Genomic DNA, 14,968 nt, shown 5'->3' with positions numbered 1-14,968 from the left:
CCGTGCCTGGCCAGCCATCGACGATCCCATAAAACAAAGCGCCTTCGCAGTGAACGCATCGCGAATATCGAAGTCAGCCGGTGGTTATAACTAAATCCAACTGCCCAGAATTCCATTCTTCGAGTTCCAGCGAAACTCCACCGCGGTCCCGAATCGGAGACGGTAGTTGTTCGCCGTCGAGAGTGAGGGAAGCAAAACACCGCGCTGCGTAGTACGAAATACTTTCTTCCAGCCGACCAGTGGGGCGGTCGTGAAATTTAACGACGGCGTCACGGTTGACAATTTCATTAAGATTCCCCGGCACCGGCCCTTTCCGTGGGTCTCGTTAACGCCATCGCCGGAGATTGCTAGTTGCACGGGCACGAAGTGCGCCCGGAGTAATTGCATCGTCGCCAGCATTGCGACAGACGCTCCGGTCCACTCTTTGAGCGTCCCCGAAGTTAGATGGGTCGTTAGTCCGGAAGTAGAGTAACCGGAAGTTGGCCGACCCGGTAAGGCGGGACCCCTGGCAACTTCGGCAGACCAGCTCCTTCTTTGTCCCAACAAGCAGCCCTTCTTCGCCCTCCCCGCTCGCACCGTTTAACGTATCGCCGGGCGAACGGTAACTCGACTGAACAGAGTGCGGACGCGATCCCAACTCGTAGATACAGGCCTTTGTGCGAGCTGCAGCTTCGAGTCGCGCCGGTGCCATTAATACCGATACCTGTAATTATTCCGCAGCGTGGAAACAGTCTTATCGCGTTCCGCTAACGACGCGAACGGACTGCGATTGGATCTCAAAGCCTTTGACATCCTGTTACCTACCTTCCAAGCGAAACTGTAGGCCAGGAGTTTCCAGTTAGTAGCCCACGAACGGGGTGGGTGGGCCCCCTAGAAAAGGCTGAATTTGATTCGCCCTCTATGGAGCACAAGGAGCCGAGCCCGCGAAAGTGACGAGCAGGGCGGAGGGGGGCGGGCGGTGTCCGGGGGATTTGTAAAGTCCATTGAGCCTGGACGGATGGTTGCGCCGGGGCTGGTAACCGTGGAAAGTGGCGAGCGGCGTCACGCAGCTGGAACTTTTCTATTTAGCTGGAAACTGCCGGGCGGACGGCGCTCCTTCCGGTTTCGTGGCTCCTTTGCATTTAATGAGGACCCTCTGAATATTCAGAAACAACCGTGACGCGAGCTTTCATACGCGCGTCCTGGAATTCTCGCGGGCGAGCGGGAAAAACTGGGTCGTCTCATCAATTCCTTAATTAGCGCCCGCCGTCTACGCCGGGGCTCCACCCCTTCGCGGGCGATTATTCTTCGACAACGAGGAGCAGGGCGAGGAGAAGAATAATAAATCCTGACGAGTAATTTTCAACGGGAGGATAAACGAGCTTAATTCCTCGGCTCGATGTGTTCCCTCCCTTCCTCCCGCTCTTCTCGTTTTTTTCCCAAGGGAAACGACCGAGGGGATGGATATCGAAGAAGGAGGGGGTGTCGTTACACCGTTTGCTTCTATATTCTCGGCGGCGGAAATATTCGTCCCGGGCGTAACGACCAGCACGTTCCGAAAGTTGGACGGATCGTCCAGACATAGGGTCGGAATAAGCCGGAAGTTGCGGATACCGGGGTTGCAGCGATAGGAGAAGTTACGTAGCAACGAAGTAACTTCGTCCTATCCTGGCCACCTCGTTTAACACACACTGTGTGTGTGCTGATGTATAATTAGTTCCGTCCAATCCCCTTCTTCGACCTGCTTCAACCTGAACACCACCGTGGCTCCGGGCTTGTTTGTGCGCCAACCCCCTTCGCGGATACACGCGCGCCGCTTCGCCGGCGTTTTCATACGTTTATTAATGTCCACGCGGAAATTACCACGAACTGCGTCGTTAAGCTGATAGCGGCCGGCCAGACGATAATGGTCAGCCGCCTGTGTTTTTGTAATTTAAACGGGGCGCAAAAATTCCGCGGATACAAAAGATCAAATATCGCGAACGGGGCCGGGGGGGCTGCGGAAATTTTCATGAAATATTAATGCACTCCGCACCCCCGGAAAAGTTTCGCTGCACCTGGGACGAATAAGGAAGGCGGGGCGCTGTATCTCGCGACGCGATAGCTCGCGGTATTTAGGGTAGGAAGGTTAACATACGGGGGAAGAATGATAAATGGTGCGGGAACAAGGTATTTGGGAACGAGACTAGTGGTGGGTAGGTCAGCCAGTAGTGGTACTCGACGGTTTGCCAGGCAGTGGATAGGCAAGTCGGCCAAGTTACGTAAGTAGACACCTATCAACCCTCGAAGTGACAAAAAATTAGTTAAGGGGTATTCGGCTTTAGACGACCGATTTTTTCAGCTGATTAGATAAGATATTTAATATAATAAGCCATAGAACAACTCTTACATTATGCCAGTATTAAAACTACCAAGAAAAAAATACCAAAACCATAGAAAATTAAAAACAATATTAATATAATTATACTACTTCCCATTATAAAAAAACACTGCAAAGCGATAAGAAGATTAATAGACATAAAGCTACTCTCCATTAACGATCAAAATCTGCAAACTAGGTTTACCTACTCAATTTCAGATCACTGGTGGTTGCCAGGTTTCTGCACAACTTGGCCCAATCTCGGGCCCAGCCAGCAACTGGCTAGCAGCGGCGCGTCTCTATTAATTAAGCCGCATTGTGAGGCAGGCCATCGCGCATTACCGAACTCGCCTTGGCGTGGGCGTATTAATGATAGCTGTGACGATAATTGGCGGACGGTTTTGGTTTGCGGGCCGGTTTGCGGTGGCGCAGCGCGCTTAACGCCCGAAATGAATACGCGAGCGGGAAGTTTGCTGGTTTACAGGCGCCGCCGGGCCGGCTTGTTGCGTCGTATCACCGATAACGGGGGCCGAATTTCTCGTGCATCGAGGAGTGACTTTCGGCTCCGGTGGCCGGGCGGCGCGGTCGAAATTAATTCGCGCTTAAGGCGGCCAGGACGTTTGCCAGTGGCCATTTACCTGGAGATTACGCGGCCGGCCCGTTGCGTGGCGGTGCGAACGGATGAATTCTGCGGGCTGCGAAACAATGTCCAAGGTCCAACAGAGGCGGCGAGGTTCGCTATTGCGGCTGCGATAATGGTCGGGCAACGGCCGGCCGACGAATTTCGATAAATCCCGGCGGCGTGACGCGCGGCGGCCGCGCGACAGTTATTGTGCGATTATAAACCGATTAAAAGAGTGTCCGTCTAGCGGACGGCGGAGCGAATCGATCGCCGGCTATTGTTGCGGGCTCGCGAATTAATTCCATCCGATCGCCCGGGCTTCCGTCGGATCGTGTAAACAGGGCGCTTGATATATTTGTCATTTTTGCGAGCCATTTAACGAGTAAGTCGAGCGGCAGGGGCGATCGGTCCGTTCATGGATCCATTTCCGTCACCTGTCTGTCTGGGACCGGGTGATGCCCCTTTTCCTTTGTTTTATGGTTGGCATTAACATCGTTTCTCCTGTGGCGTTAACGCGAAAAGAAGGGCGTTACTCACGGGCCATTTGTTCGAGCGTTTCGCTCCCGTTATTTATCGCGACGTCCCGATCGACGCATTATGTAACGAAAACGAGGTCGTAAAGAACCTGCCGCGGAAAATGATCAGCTCGAGATCGCTCCGCGGAAATGGCCCCCGCGCGCAACTCTTTTTACTGGGACCCTTCAGTGTTCGTTGAGATTAATTTTTAGGGAACTGTCGAGCAGGGTGGGGCGAGATATTAGGGGAAGAATTTCTTTTTATTATTCGTGGCTTCTAGTAGCTGGCAAAAGTTGCATTTTATAGTGGCATCCAAGCTGTCAGCATCTGGACTTCATTAGTAAATGTTCCGAGGTGCCGCAAGTCGCTTAGAAATTATTTTTATTCGTCTTAGAAAATTTATTTTAACGTACGATGCCACTTCTTTTTAATCTGAATCGCTGAAGGCAATTTTTGGTCACTATTAGAACACAATTTTGATTTTATCGTTCCACCCTACGGTCAAGGTGGTTTCAGTTCCACCAGCTGTACTGTGTTGAGAAGAGCTCTATCTCGGCTTCTTGTTAACTTCTTTTGCCACGCGTATGTTGTATTTTCTACCGTAAGTTGGTTCGTGCTGTGTCCTTACTCGCTCCTCCGTGGAGAAGTAATAAATCAATGTTATTGCCTTTGTCGTCCGCGAAATATATTACGTTAGGAAGCGATCTCCCTCGGTTCTTTTATTTCCTCACGGCGTATGAGCCGCCTGTCTGTCCTGTTCGCCGTCCTCCATCAATCTGTTCTTCCGCTCCTCTCCCCCTGCCCGGCCGTTTTGAATATATAGCGCGCCGCTCCCGTCGCTTCGATATTAGTTCAGATTTCCGTTTCTTGTCGAACCGCGCTACTCCGCGTTACAATTTATGGCCGAAGTTCGCGTCCAAGTGCTGCACGTCGAATTGGAATTTCCTTGCTATCATCCTTTGTCTGTACAACGCTCCTCTCTAGTCCTAGTCCTGCTTCTGCCTCCTCTGCGGATAACTTTCAACAGTAAAACAGTCTATCGCGTTGTCTCTTCATTCTAATAACAAGATATACTACTATTCGTTGGTCTGAAGTAATACTTACTTTTGTGTTGAACGTATTAGCGCTGTCAGCATTTATACCTGTACTTTTCTTTTGATATAATGGAATTCCTCCTGTAAATAAAGTAAAATATATTCTTTAATAAGTCACTAGAGTTCTCTCAAACTGCTGTGCATAAAATTACTCTCACCGATTAACTGAGGGTTGTTACAACGACGAAATTTTGTATATAGATAATGCCTCGTATAATAATTACAAGTGTGCAATTTGTATACCAAGGGATAGCCCGTTTAAATAAATAAATGAATAAATAATAATAATAATAATAGTGATAGTGATAGTGATAGTGATAGTGATAGTGATAGTGATAGTGATGGTGATAGTGATAGTGATAGTGATAGTGATAGTGATAGTGATAGTGATAGTGATAGTGATAGTGATAGTGATAGTGATAGTGATAGTGATAGTGATAGTGATAGTGATATAGTGACAGTGTTATTGATATAGTGACAGTGACAGTGACAGTGATATAGTGATAGTAATATAGTGATATAGTGATATAGTGATAGTAATATAGTGATATAGTGATATAGTGATAGTAATATAGTGATATAGTGATATAGTGATATAGTGATATAGTGATATAGTGATATAGTGATAGTAATATAGTGATATAGTGATATAGTGATATAGTGATATAGTGATATAGTGATATAGTGATATAGTGATATAGTGATATAGTGATAGTGATAGTGATAGTGATAGTGATAGTGATAGTGTTAGTGTTAGTGATAGTGATAGTGATAGTGATAGTGATAGTGATAGTGATAGTGATAGTGATAGTGATAGTGATAGTGATAATAAAAAATAAAATACTTCCCAAAAAGAAGAATAATCCCAGTTTAATCCAACAATACAATCGAGCCAACGCCCAGTTCCCAAAAAAATTCCATTCGAACGCGCAATTGGATGTTCATAAAGCCCCCAAACGCGAAGTTAAACGTCGCTCTCGTTCCATTCGCGAATGTTTCCAGCATCGAATTAAGTGGCATCCCGCTGCAAAACAGCCCCCCATAATTCCTCGATTTCAAAACTGATCAACAATCCAGAGCAAGCTGGAAGCGCACCAGTAATGATCGCGCTTCATTACTTTGTAATTTGAAATTTCCTATTCAAGAGCGGAGGCAGCGCCGCCGACGGCCCAGCAGTGCGACACAGCGGCGCGGTAGAGCGCGGCAATTTCGAAGGCGAAACTGCGCAGTGGCGGGAGAAGGACGGGGCTAGGAGCGGCGCGCGCAGCAGACGGAGACGGAATTGTCACTGTCGGCGGTGGAGGGGAAAGTGGTGGGCGCACGCGAAAAGCACGGTAACCTGTCAGTACACGCTCGACCGTTACGCTTTCTTGATCGTGCGGGATCGTCCTGTTTGTTCGTTTCACTCTCGTGGTAGCTTTCCTCCGTTCACGTGTGCGCGGCTACCTGTTCTCGTTTCCAGCGGTTCCCCCCCGTCGAGTTTCAGATGAAGTGATCGGACCTCGGCGTGCTGCGAGGAACAGTCCTCAAGAGAGAAGCATGGACCCACGCGGCGTCTTCTCCGTTTCGATTGTCTGCCTGCTGGTCGCTTTCGCTGTCGCCTCCGGTGAGTCTTTGCATTTATCGTTACTCGACGTATTCGCGTGCCGATGCACTGTGCAGACTGAGTTCACAGCGAGGCTCAGCTTCTTGGTTCTTTTTCGCGCTTTTGGCGATCACCTTGGAATTGGTGTTCGACGTTAGACAAAGCGTTGCTACGGAGGAATTGGTTGCGATTATTTCGTTCGCAACAGCGCGATACAGTCAAGTGGCGCTTGTAACATCGAGTGCTTGCTGTTCAGATTGTTGTTTCGTTGTTTCGACTCGAAAGGGCTGCTCGGACCCGTCAGTAGGAGTTTCAGGTTAGATTGAAAGTTTGCAGCCGGTGTACAGCTGCTCGCACCGACTGCTCGTGCGTTAAAATCGTTTTTAATGGCGCAGTTGCGAATTATTGTGATCGCTAGCGAGCGTCAATTTGTATTAACATAGGGACTCTCCGGCGGAACAATTTCGAAAGTTCTGCTCGTAAACATTTTGTTCTCGTCGCGCGTTCGACGCATAATTACACCGTAATAATTGCTGGCGTATTCATAGCTGCGTCTGCATTTGGCTCGCGTAGTCACATGTTTATTCGCTGACTGAATGGAATACGGAAGTATGCCCGAGTCTCGAGGGGGATGCGAGCCCTCGTGTCGCCTCGTGTATACCGGGTGGCGGGAAAGCGATCGAGTTGCGGGCTTCGCTTTGCAAAATTTCCTCAAGAAAGTAATGCGAATACTCGAATGTCCGTTCGCACGTTTCTGACGAAATATCACGAGTTCCACTTGCTTAGCGTTGCTAGGTACTCGAAGACGAATACATTAATCTCCATTTCAACTCATTGAAATTAAACGACCTTACTCTGAATTTTAATTCGCGGCTTAAAATATTTATACAACTTGTAATATTTCATTGAAAACTTTATTTTAAAAAAATGCTAACAATGAAAAGCGCTTTTTTGCGCCCTTCGTCACCGTTGATAATTATCTGGATTTTTTTATCACGCTTCTGGACGGCCCTGTAGCAGGGAGGTGGCCCCTCCACGAGCTTCCCTGAAGCGTCCTACAGTTTGACCCGTTAACTCGTAATGTACACCCCCCTTTCCGCTCGGTTTCTTTCATTGTCGACTCGTGCCCTCCGCGTAAACAGCGAGGCCTGCTTGGGACGTAATTCGCTCGACAAAGAGAATAGAGGGAGAGACAGAGAGTGAGCGAGAGAGAGGGCGGGTGGCAGGCAGAGCGAGCTCTCGAAACTTGGCTACACACCCCCACGGGGGTCGGATGCACGCGCACCCTTTAACCCTCGTCGAGCTGCGTACGCCGGATTTAACGAACCGAGGCTGTTCAGTCCTCACTCGTTCCAGATAATTATCGAGGCGGCACAGCAATTGACACGTCCGAGGCTGGGGACCGCTTGAACGGTGATTCCTCGTTATTTCTTCCTCTTGTTTCACCTGCGGACTCCCAGTTACAGTGGATTCTCTGTGACTTGAAGACGGTGCGGGGTCATGGGGAGGAGGAAAGTGGAGGGTGGAAATCCTACTAATATAATGCACACAGGGCTGACTTTTTCGCTACTTCCTTATCTACTTTTCGAAATTTTGTTCCGCGTATTCTGGAGGATTAAGTTGCAATATTTATACTTGTCGTTTCACGTCCTTCTCTTGCTTTCTTTGCTATTTGTGTACTTTTACCTTTATCTTAACGGTATCTATTTTGAGCCAGTGTTTAAGGGGTCATGCTCAGTCAGGAGGCCGAAAAAAATGGTGGTCTTTGGAAATTTTTTACTCAAAAGCTATAACACATTTCGCAAAAAATCTTTTCTCCTTTTAAGGATTGCATCTAGTACTGTGCATCGTAATTTTTTCATTTAAAAATATTTATCAATAAGTAAGTTATTGTCCATCACTCGAAGATTCTCTAAAAAAAAGGCTTCTGCAGTGACCACTGCTGCTCGAAAGTCGATCATCTAAAATAAAAAGTTTAAAAGAATTTACTTATTATATTATATTATCTAGTATTTGAACGAAGGCTTTTTTATCCGATGCTTATTTTTCTTTTAATTCACGAAAATCAGGCACGATTTATGATAAAAATTGAAACTTTTACTTTAAACATCAGCCATTCTTTCCCAAATCAATATTTCGAAAAATCCTTCGTTCAAATACTAGATAATATAATATAATAAGTAAATTCTTTTGAATTTTTCAGCAGTGGTCACAGCAGAAGCCTTTTTCAGAGAACCTTCGAGTGATGAATAATAACTTAGTTATTAATAAATATTTTTAAATAAAAAAATTACGATGCACGGTACTAGATGCAACCCTTAAAACGAAAAAAGATTTTTTGAGAAATGTGGTACAGCTTTTGTGTAAAAAATTTCCAAAGACCCACCCTTCTTTCGACCTCCTGAGTGAGCATGACCCCTTAATATAGCGTAAGTTTCGTAAACAACAGGTCAATTGTCCTCACCTTTACGCTCCCCGATAGTGTCTCCCTCGCGAGCCCAGCAGAATCGTAAACAATTCGTATCGCCGACGAGTTGCGCGATCCGCCGCGTTGCTCCAAGCTTCCTAATTGTCCGATCGTGCCGGGTGGCCCTGTTTAACAGGGGCGCTCCAGCGGGCGCTCGAAAACAATGCCCGCCTTCCCTCGGCCGGGGGTAGACGGGCTTAATGAGCCAATGGGGGATTCTCGCGACGGTTAATTATCAATCCAGCGCATTCCGGGACGGAGCGCGGCGCGATGCGGAGGGGCTGCTACCCCGAGGAAACTGTAGACTCGGGGCTCGCGAGCTCCCCGGCATTTCGGGGCTGTTACACCTGCCTTTGCCCGGCCCGGATCAAAGCGGGACGCCCAAGCATTTCGGCTGCGCGTAATCCCGCATAGTTGGGCCACGTTGTTTACGTACAATTTAATTACTTCGGCAACTGATATAAATCTCGATCTCGGCGGAATAATCTTGGAGTGACTCGCGCGCTATCGGTCGCCGCGGAAACTTGTAGCTCCCGCGGATTTCCCTCGCTCTGCTTCCCGCGGCGAATCGTTTCAGCGTATCAATTAACGTTCCTGCTAACCCGATTCAAACGAACTAGATATTCCCTCTCTATCGATTCCGCGGGGGTGTATCTGGTTCCTTTGCGTTTCGAGTTGCGTATGGCGGAGGTGGTGTCTAAAAGTAGAAATGAGAGAAGAGAATATTTCACTCGTGGAATAATAATTCAAAGATCTGAAGATTGGTCTTCACCTGTATCTACGTTAAAATTAAGATGCGGTCGTTGGAAGGCTAATGGAATCTCAAGGGAAATTAAAGACAACTTATTGTCAAGAAAATTCCTGAAAACTAGAGTTTGATATACCTACGTTCTTCTCACTGTGCCATTTTGCGCCAATTCCTTCCTCCTCAAAACCGATTAAAGACGAATCACACAGCTTTCTATTAAGGGGGTAGTGGACTATTGGATAGGTAAAATCGTTAGTTTCTTTGACGCTAAATTACTTTGATACCAAACAATCGTTATAGTCGTGCTTTTGACAATCTACTCCGGGCATGTTTGCGAGTATTTACAACAACCAAAAATCGTCGGAATGTATAAAATTGTCGAAGTTATTAATCGTTGAAGATAGTCCTGTACGGCGCGTCGCTGCAGGTGGTGTACATCGAAATGTGGGGGAAAAATTGATTCGTGTGTAACTTTTACAATATTTGTTCAAATTCACTGGCGAAGTTACACCCTGTAGATTTTGGTGTACAAAGTGGCCCCGCCAAATTATTTTGCTTTCAGATTTTGCGTGAAATGATTGGCTCACCTTCAACGATTAATAACTTCGCCAATTTTATACATTCCGACGATTTTTTTTTGGTAATTACTCGCAAACGGGCCCACAATAAATCGTGTAAAGCACGACTGTAATGATTATTTGGTATGAAAGTAGTTTAGGGTCAAAGAAACCAACGATTTTACGTATCCAAATAGTCCACTACCCCCTTAATGTCGCGTTTACTTTTTACGCTGGAGCTTGATTACGAAGTCCAATGTCGAACAGATCCCCAAACGACTCTTCCCCAGCTAACAGGTCGATCCTCCCCCGGTGCTCCTTATTTCCTGACGGATCATCCGCCGAGAAGAACGCGAACATTTCGCGGGACGATTGTCCGTACCAGCAAACCTGCTTTGCGTAACTGAGCCTCGCTAGTTTGTTACTAGATAGTGTAATTGGATAATGAAGCGGCCGCGTGCACTGGCCTACCTTTTAATCGGATCAGCAGATCGCCCCGGCGATTTCGTTATTGCCGGTGACGGTTAATTGGCTTCATCGGTGGGGGGAAAAATTGCGCCATTGAACTATCCCCCACCCTCTGGCGACCCCCTTCCACGATCGGGAAAATAGATCGATCTTCGTCGAGCACAAGGTTCGCCCGCTGGTTGGAATCGTCTGCTCGATCGCGCGGATGCAGGACTCTCTCGACGACCGTGCAAATATTTGCCAACGCGTCGAATTGAAAACCATTCTTCTGTATTTTTCTCCCTCGCCCCGCGCCCCGGCCCTCACCGGAGTCACGCCGCTCCCCTGTTGACGCGCGATCGTTCCTCCTCGCTTTCACGACTCTCCTCGCAACTCTGTCGCGACGATCGGTCGATTTTCACGCCCGATCGAAAGCCTGCTCCTCCCCGGTGTTGGCCGACGCTTATTATCGGTTTTCGGAGGGCGAGCGAGACAGAGGCGTGGGCGCAGGACGGGACCGCGACGGACGTTTTTGTTTTTCGCGGACGATTGCCGGGCGAACGCGAAATCTAGTAGGTAACTGCGGTTTGGTAAACGCGAGCGACCTGAACTTTCCAACGGATATCCGGCGGGGAATTGGGCGTGTGCGGCTGCTCCGGGGCGATCCGTTATATTCGAAACCTGCTCGTACCTCTGTTCACTTTTTCGTTTACCTTTGTCGGCACCCTCCGTCCTCAAACACCACTAAAATGCCCCACCCACGATATTGGAATCTGTCTCCCGCTCGATTGTCGCCCAAAGTGCCGTGTTTCCCTGGCGTTCTCCACTTTGGCGTCGCTGTTTTCCACCTCCTTCAATTCCGCCGCTCCATTGGGGATGATTATATACATTGTCGCTTCGTGGAACGACGAAACAAATGGGCCAATGGAGGGTTCGGAGGAATGTCGTGGTAAAGGCGGATGGACGTTTAAACTGCGGGGAGGTTTTAAGAAAATTGGAGGCTGCTAGCTAGCAAGTACGTTTCCCCGTGAATTATCTGGCCCCGAGGATTAAACGTCCAAACGGGGCGAATTTATCGACGCGCCCCGCTAAGAATAACCGAACGAGTGCCCCTGATTCACCCTCGTTTCCACGCTGATGCGAATTTATCGCCAACGGGGCAGGTACAAATTTTAGAAAAGCATCGCGATACGTGCGCAATCCTTCTTACTTGTTCCCTCCCGACGATCAAAGTGTAGATACGCTGCGGGAAGGAGAGGCTCGCGGAGTGAGACAGAGTCCAACGCTCATTCCGGAGGAAACTGGGGCCAAACCGGGTGGCTAATGTATTTTTCCTGCTAGGAAAACGTCAGACGGCAAAATAAACTTTGCACTGAAAGCGAGAGTTCTTCTTTGAAAAAACTATTTGGCTCGCAGGAAAAGAAGATTCCTCTTATATGTGTGGGGTAATATCGTGGTACTGATTAAAAAACGCGTAGAATATAATATAATTATAAAACCTCTGTTGGGTATCTACTATTATTTCAGCAGTGATAACGAAAGTTATTTTAACAAATATTAACTGGTACATGAAATTTTAATTTATCTAGTACCTAAAGAAAAATCAGAAAAAGGATCCCGTCGCAACGCAACACTGGAAGTTTTCAACTGGAGATTTCTAAACTTCTCTGGAGGAAAATTTCTAAACTTCTCTGGAGGAAAATTTCTAAACTTCTCTGGAGGAAAATTTCTAAACTTCTCTGGAGGAAAATTTCTAAACTTCCCTGGAGGAAAATTTCTAAACTTCTCTGGAGGAAAATTTCTAAACTTCTCTGGAGGAAAATTTCTAAACTTCTCTGGAGGAAAATTTCTAAACTTCTCCGGAGGAAAATTTCTAAACTTCTCTGGAGGAAAATTTCTAAACTTCTCTGGAGGAAAATTTCTAAACTTCTCTGGAGGAAAATTTCTAAACCTCTCTGGAGGAAAATTTCTAAACTTCCCTGGAGGAAAATTTCTAAACTTCTCTGGAGGAAAATTTCTAAACTTCTGTGGAGGAAAATTTCTAAACTTCTCTGGAGGAAAATTTCTAACCTTCTCTGGAGGAAAATTTCTAATATCGCCTGGCATTTTTGAGCCGCTCCGTTTCCCGTGGTAAATCGAGATCACCAGTGGCTGGGGCGCGGTGGAGGGAAAACAGATTCCTGCTGAGTAATCCAGGACACTGATAACGATCCTCTCGATTCGTGGTCCACGTAGAGGAAGAAACGGCTGGAATTCGGTTCGACGTAATTGGCCCGCGGCTCCGGCGAGATCGGAAGCGTCTTTGGGCGAGAAGCTTTTCCTCGGGCGTAGAGGCGGCTGGTTTTAATCTCTTAGCCGAGGGGTTTCTGTCTCGAATGGAAATCCCCCGGGCGTCGCTGGTATTCCACGGATACCTGGGAGTGTTCTGAAGAAATAAACCCCGGAAATGAAATTAGATTTGCAAAGTGGCGCGTCGAAGACGCGGCGCGCTCCTCCTCCGCGCTCTCCTCCTAGGCTGCCCCCTTTCCACCCCACTCTCGAGGCAGCGAAAAAATTCCTTTAATTCGCTCGTTCCGTTTGTTACCACCCCGCCCCCTCTCAATTAATCCCTCGCCGGGGATCGATCCCCGTGCAAACACTTCGGGACGATTCGGTTCGTTAAGGAGGAGCCGTCGCTCGGCGTTTCATAAAGACCTCCCGGCGGAGTAATTATTTTCCAAGCTTCCGATGGACCATCGGAGGTTCACGATAATCACCTAATTCGGCAGTATGATCGAGGAGACTTAGGACGGTCGTTGTTCTTAATTGCCACGGGGATAGCGGGGCTCCTGTTCGCCCCTTTAAATTTCTGCTTTCCGATTGGAATGCTAACGAATCCCCGCCCCCGCCGTTTTGTCGACCGACGGAACTTTGGATCGTTGGAGCTGCGGGGAAAGGGGCAGCTGGGATTAATTGGACAAATTCAATTCACCTTTCGGGTCTGCTTGTTAGTCTCGGGGGCACGTTACGTTTAGGAAGATCGAGGGGGGGTTCTTGAACGATTTTGCTTGAAATCGAATGCAGGGACACACACACACCTCTGCTTTGTTTCCGCGGCCGTAGATACTTCCCCGCGGATTGATTAAGACTGGACAAGCCCCGTTGTTCGCGAGCGCGATTCGCTTCGCTACCTTTTCCTCCCTCTGAACATCATCGCAGCAACGCGCGCAGCGGGCCTGGGAACCGCAATAACCATTTCGGGATGCCCGGCACATTTTCGGAGCAGCAACCCTGGGCGGAAGCTCGATAGATACACACCTTCTTACATTCCTCGTGGCGCGTTCTCGCGACGGCGGCCGATTCTTCGCCAGCGGAATGCCAGCCGAGCGAGATGTGTCCCATTGTACCCGTGTTCAGGAGGGCTTCTATGAAAATTACGTAATCCCGCGCTCCACGCTCCGGCGCTGAGGTATTCCACTTGTGTGATCCAACCGTTTCGCTTTGCTCCGATATATAATACACGAATATGGAGACGCTCTTTCTTTGCTCCATTTATCGAGCTCTAAACACATTCGCGGCTGAAATGTATATCCCCTTGAGCGATGGTAGTAGCTTGTTTGCGTCGGAGGCAGACAGATTTCGTGATTAAAGAAGTTTGGATGAAAAAAGAACCTCGGGATGATGGGGCTCGGACCCGCGATCTTCGGAGCCACTGGCCAGCGGCTTAACCGGTGCCGCAATAGTCGCCAGTTTGTTTTAAATTAATATTTCGAAAAATTCTAACTAAAATACTAACGAAATAGTTTTTGTTTTTTGATTTTGGATAATCTAGTTCCGAATGGCAATGCTCACCGCAACGCCAAATTTTTAGAAATGCTTCTTGGAAATCGGTTGTTAGTTTCTTATAAACGTAAATATTTTTCCACGAAAAAATTACCAAATGTTCTTTAAATGTTGCTCTTTTAAACGGGACAAGTTTTGTAAAAATATACACTTTCGCTTCTTCAAAAAAAATTCGCAAATATTCGCCTCTATTTGGCCGCCTGACTAGGTATAATCCCTTAAGGGGTCAGTTCACTGTGAAGCCGTAAAATTGTCATTCTTTAGGATTTATTTTTTAGTAAACGGAATGTCCAACGTAAATAACTTTTTGTCTACTTATTAATACACTTATTGACAGTATAAAAAAGTCTATTTTAAATTTTTAACAGTTTTTTTTTTTAAATATATATCGCACTGATGTGAGCGCCTTGCGAAAGCGATGCAGTGCTGGTGCGGGTGGTTCCGGGAGAGCGACGCGTTTGAAACAAAATATTCAAAGTGTGTTATAATCATTATGACTGTGGTTATCGCCGGAACCAGTATTATTTTTACCGATAAAAAATTAACAAAATGGCGGAGTTTTGAAATTTAAGTGTCGAAATATGGTGATTTTTCAATCATTTTGCCTTGTCAAAAGTATGAAATCAATAAAGGTTTCCGTGGTCCCGGCCATAGCCACTGATGTGCTGAATAACGTGTAAAAATTGCAGACTGATTGGTCAAATAGTTCTTTCGCCATCACCTGTACCAGTCGAAAAAAATGTTGCTTTGAGATAATCGCGTTTGAAGTTTT

At 47.2% G+C, this 14,968-nt stretch overlaps 1 protein-coding gene across 2 annotated transcripts in view; it reads left to right on the top strand.

The window, feature by feature from the left end:
• The first annotated feature begins 5,902 nt into the window (after nucleotides 1-5,902).
• The window catches only part of LOC143368588 (uncharacterized), a 179,421-nt gene continuing 170,355 nt past the window's right edge, over nucleotides 5,903-14,968 (top strand). For both annotated transcript variants that reach the window (XM_076811465.1, XM_076811464.1), the window contains exon 1: nucleotides 5,903-6,176. In XM_076811465.1, the coding sequence (XP_076667580.1) occupies nucleotides 6,110-6,176 (67 nt within the window). In that variant the 5' untranslated portion in view covers nucleotides 5,903-6,109. The remainder of the gene's footprint in view (nucleotides 6,177-14,968) is intronic.

The sequence above is a fragment of the Andrena cerasifolii genome, chromosome 4, assembly GCF_050908995.1.
Source record: "Andrena cerasifolii isolate SP2316 chromosome 4, iyAndCera1_principal, whole genome shotgun sequence".
Classification (NCBI taxonomy): Eukaryota; Metazoa; Arthropoda; class Insecta; order Hymenoptera; family Andrenidae; genus Andrena; species Andrena cerasifolii.
The sequence above is the reverse complement of the archived record's forward strand: the minus strand, read 5'-3'. Positions and strand labels throughout refer to the sequence as shown.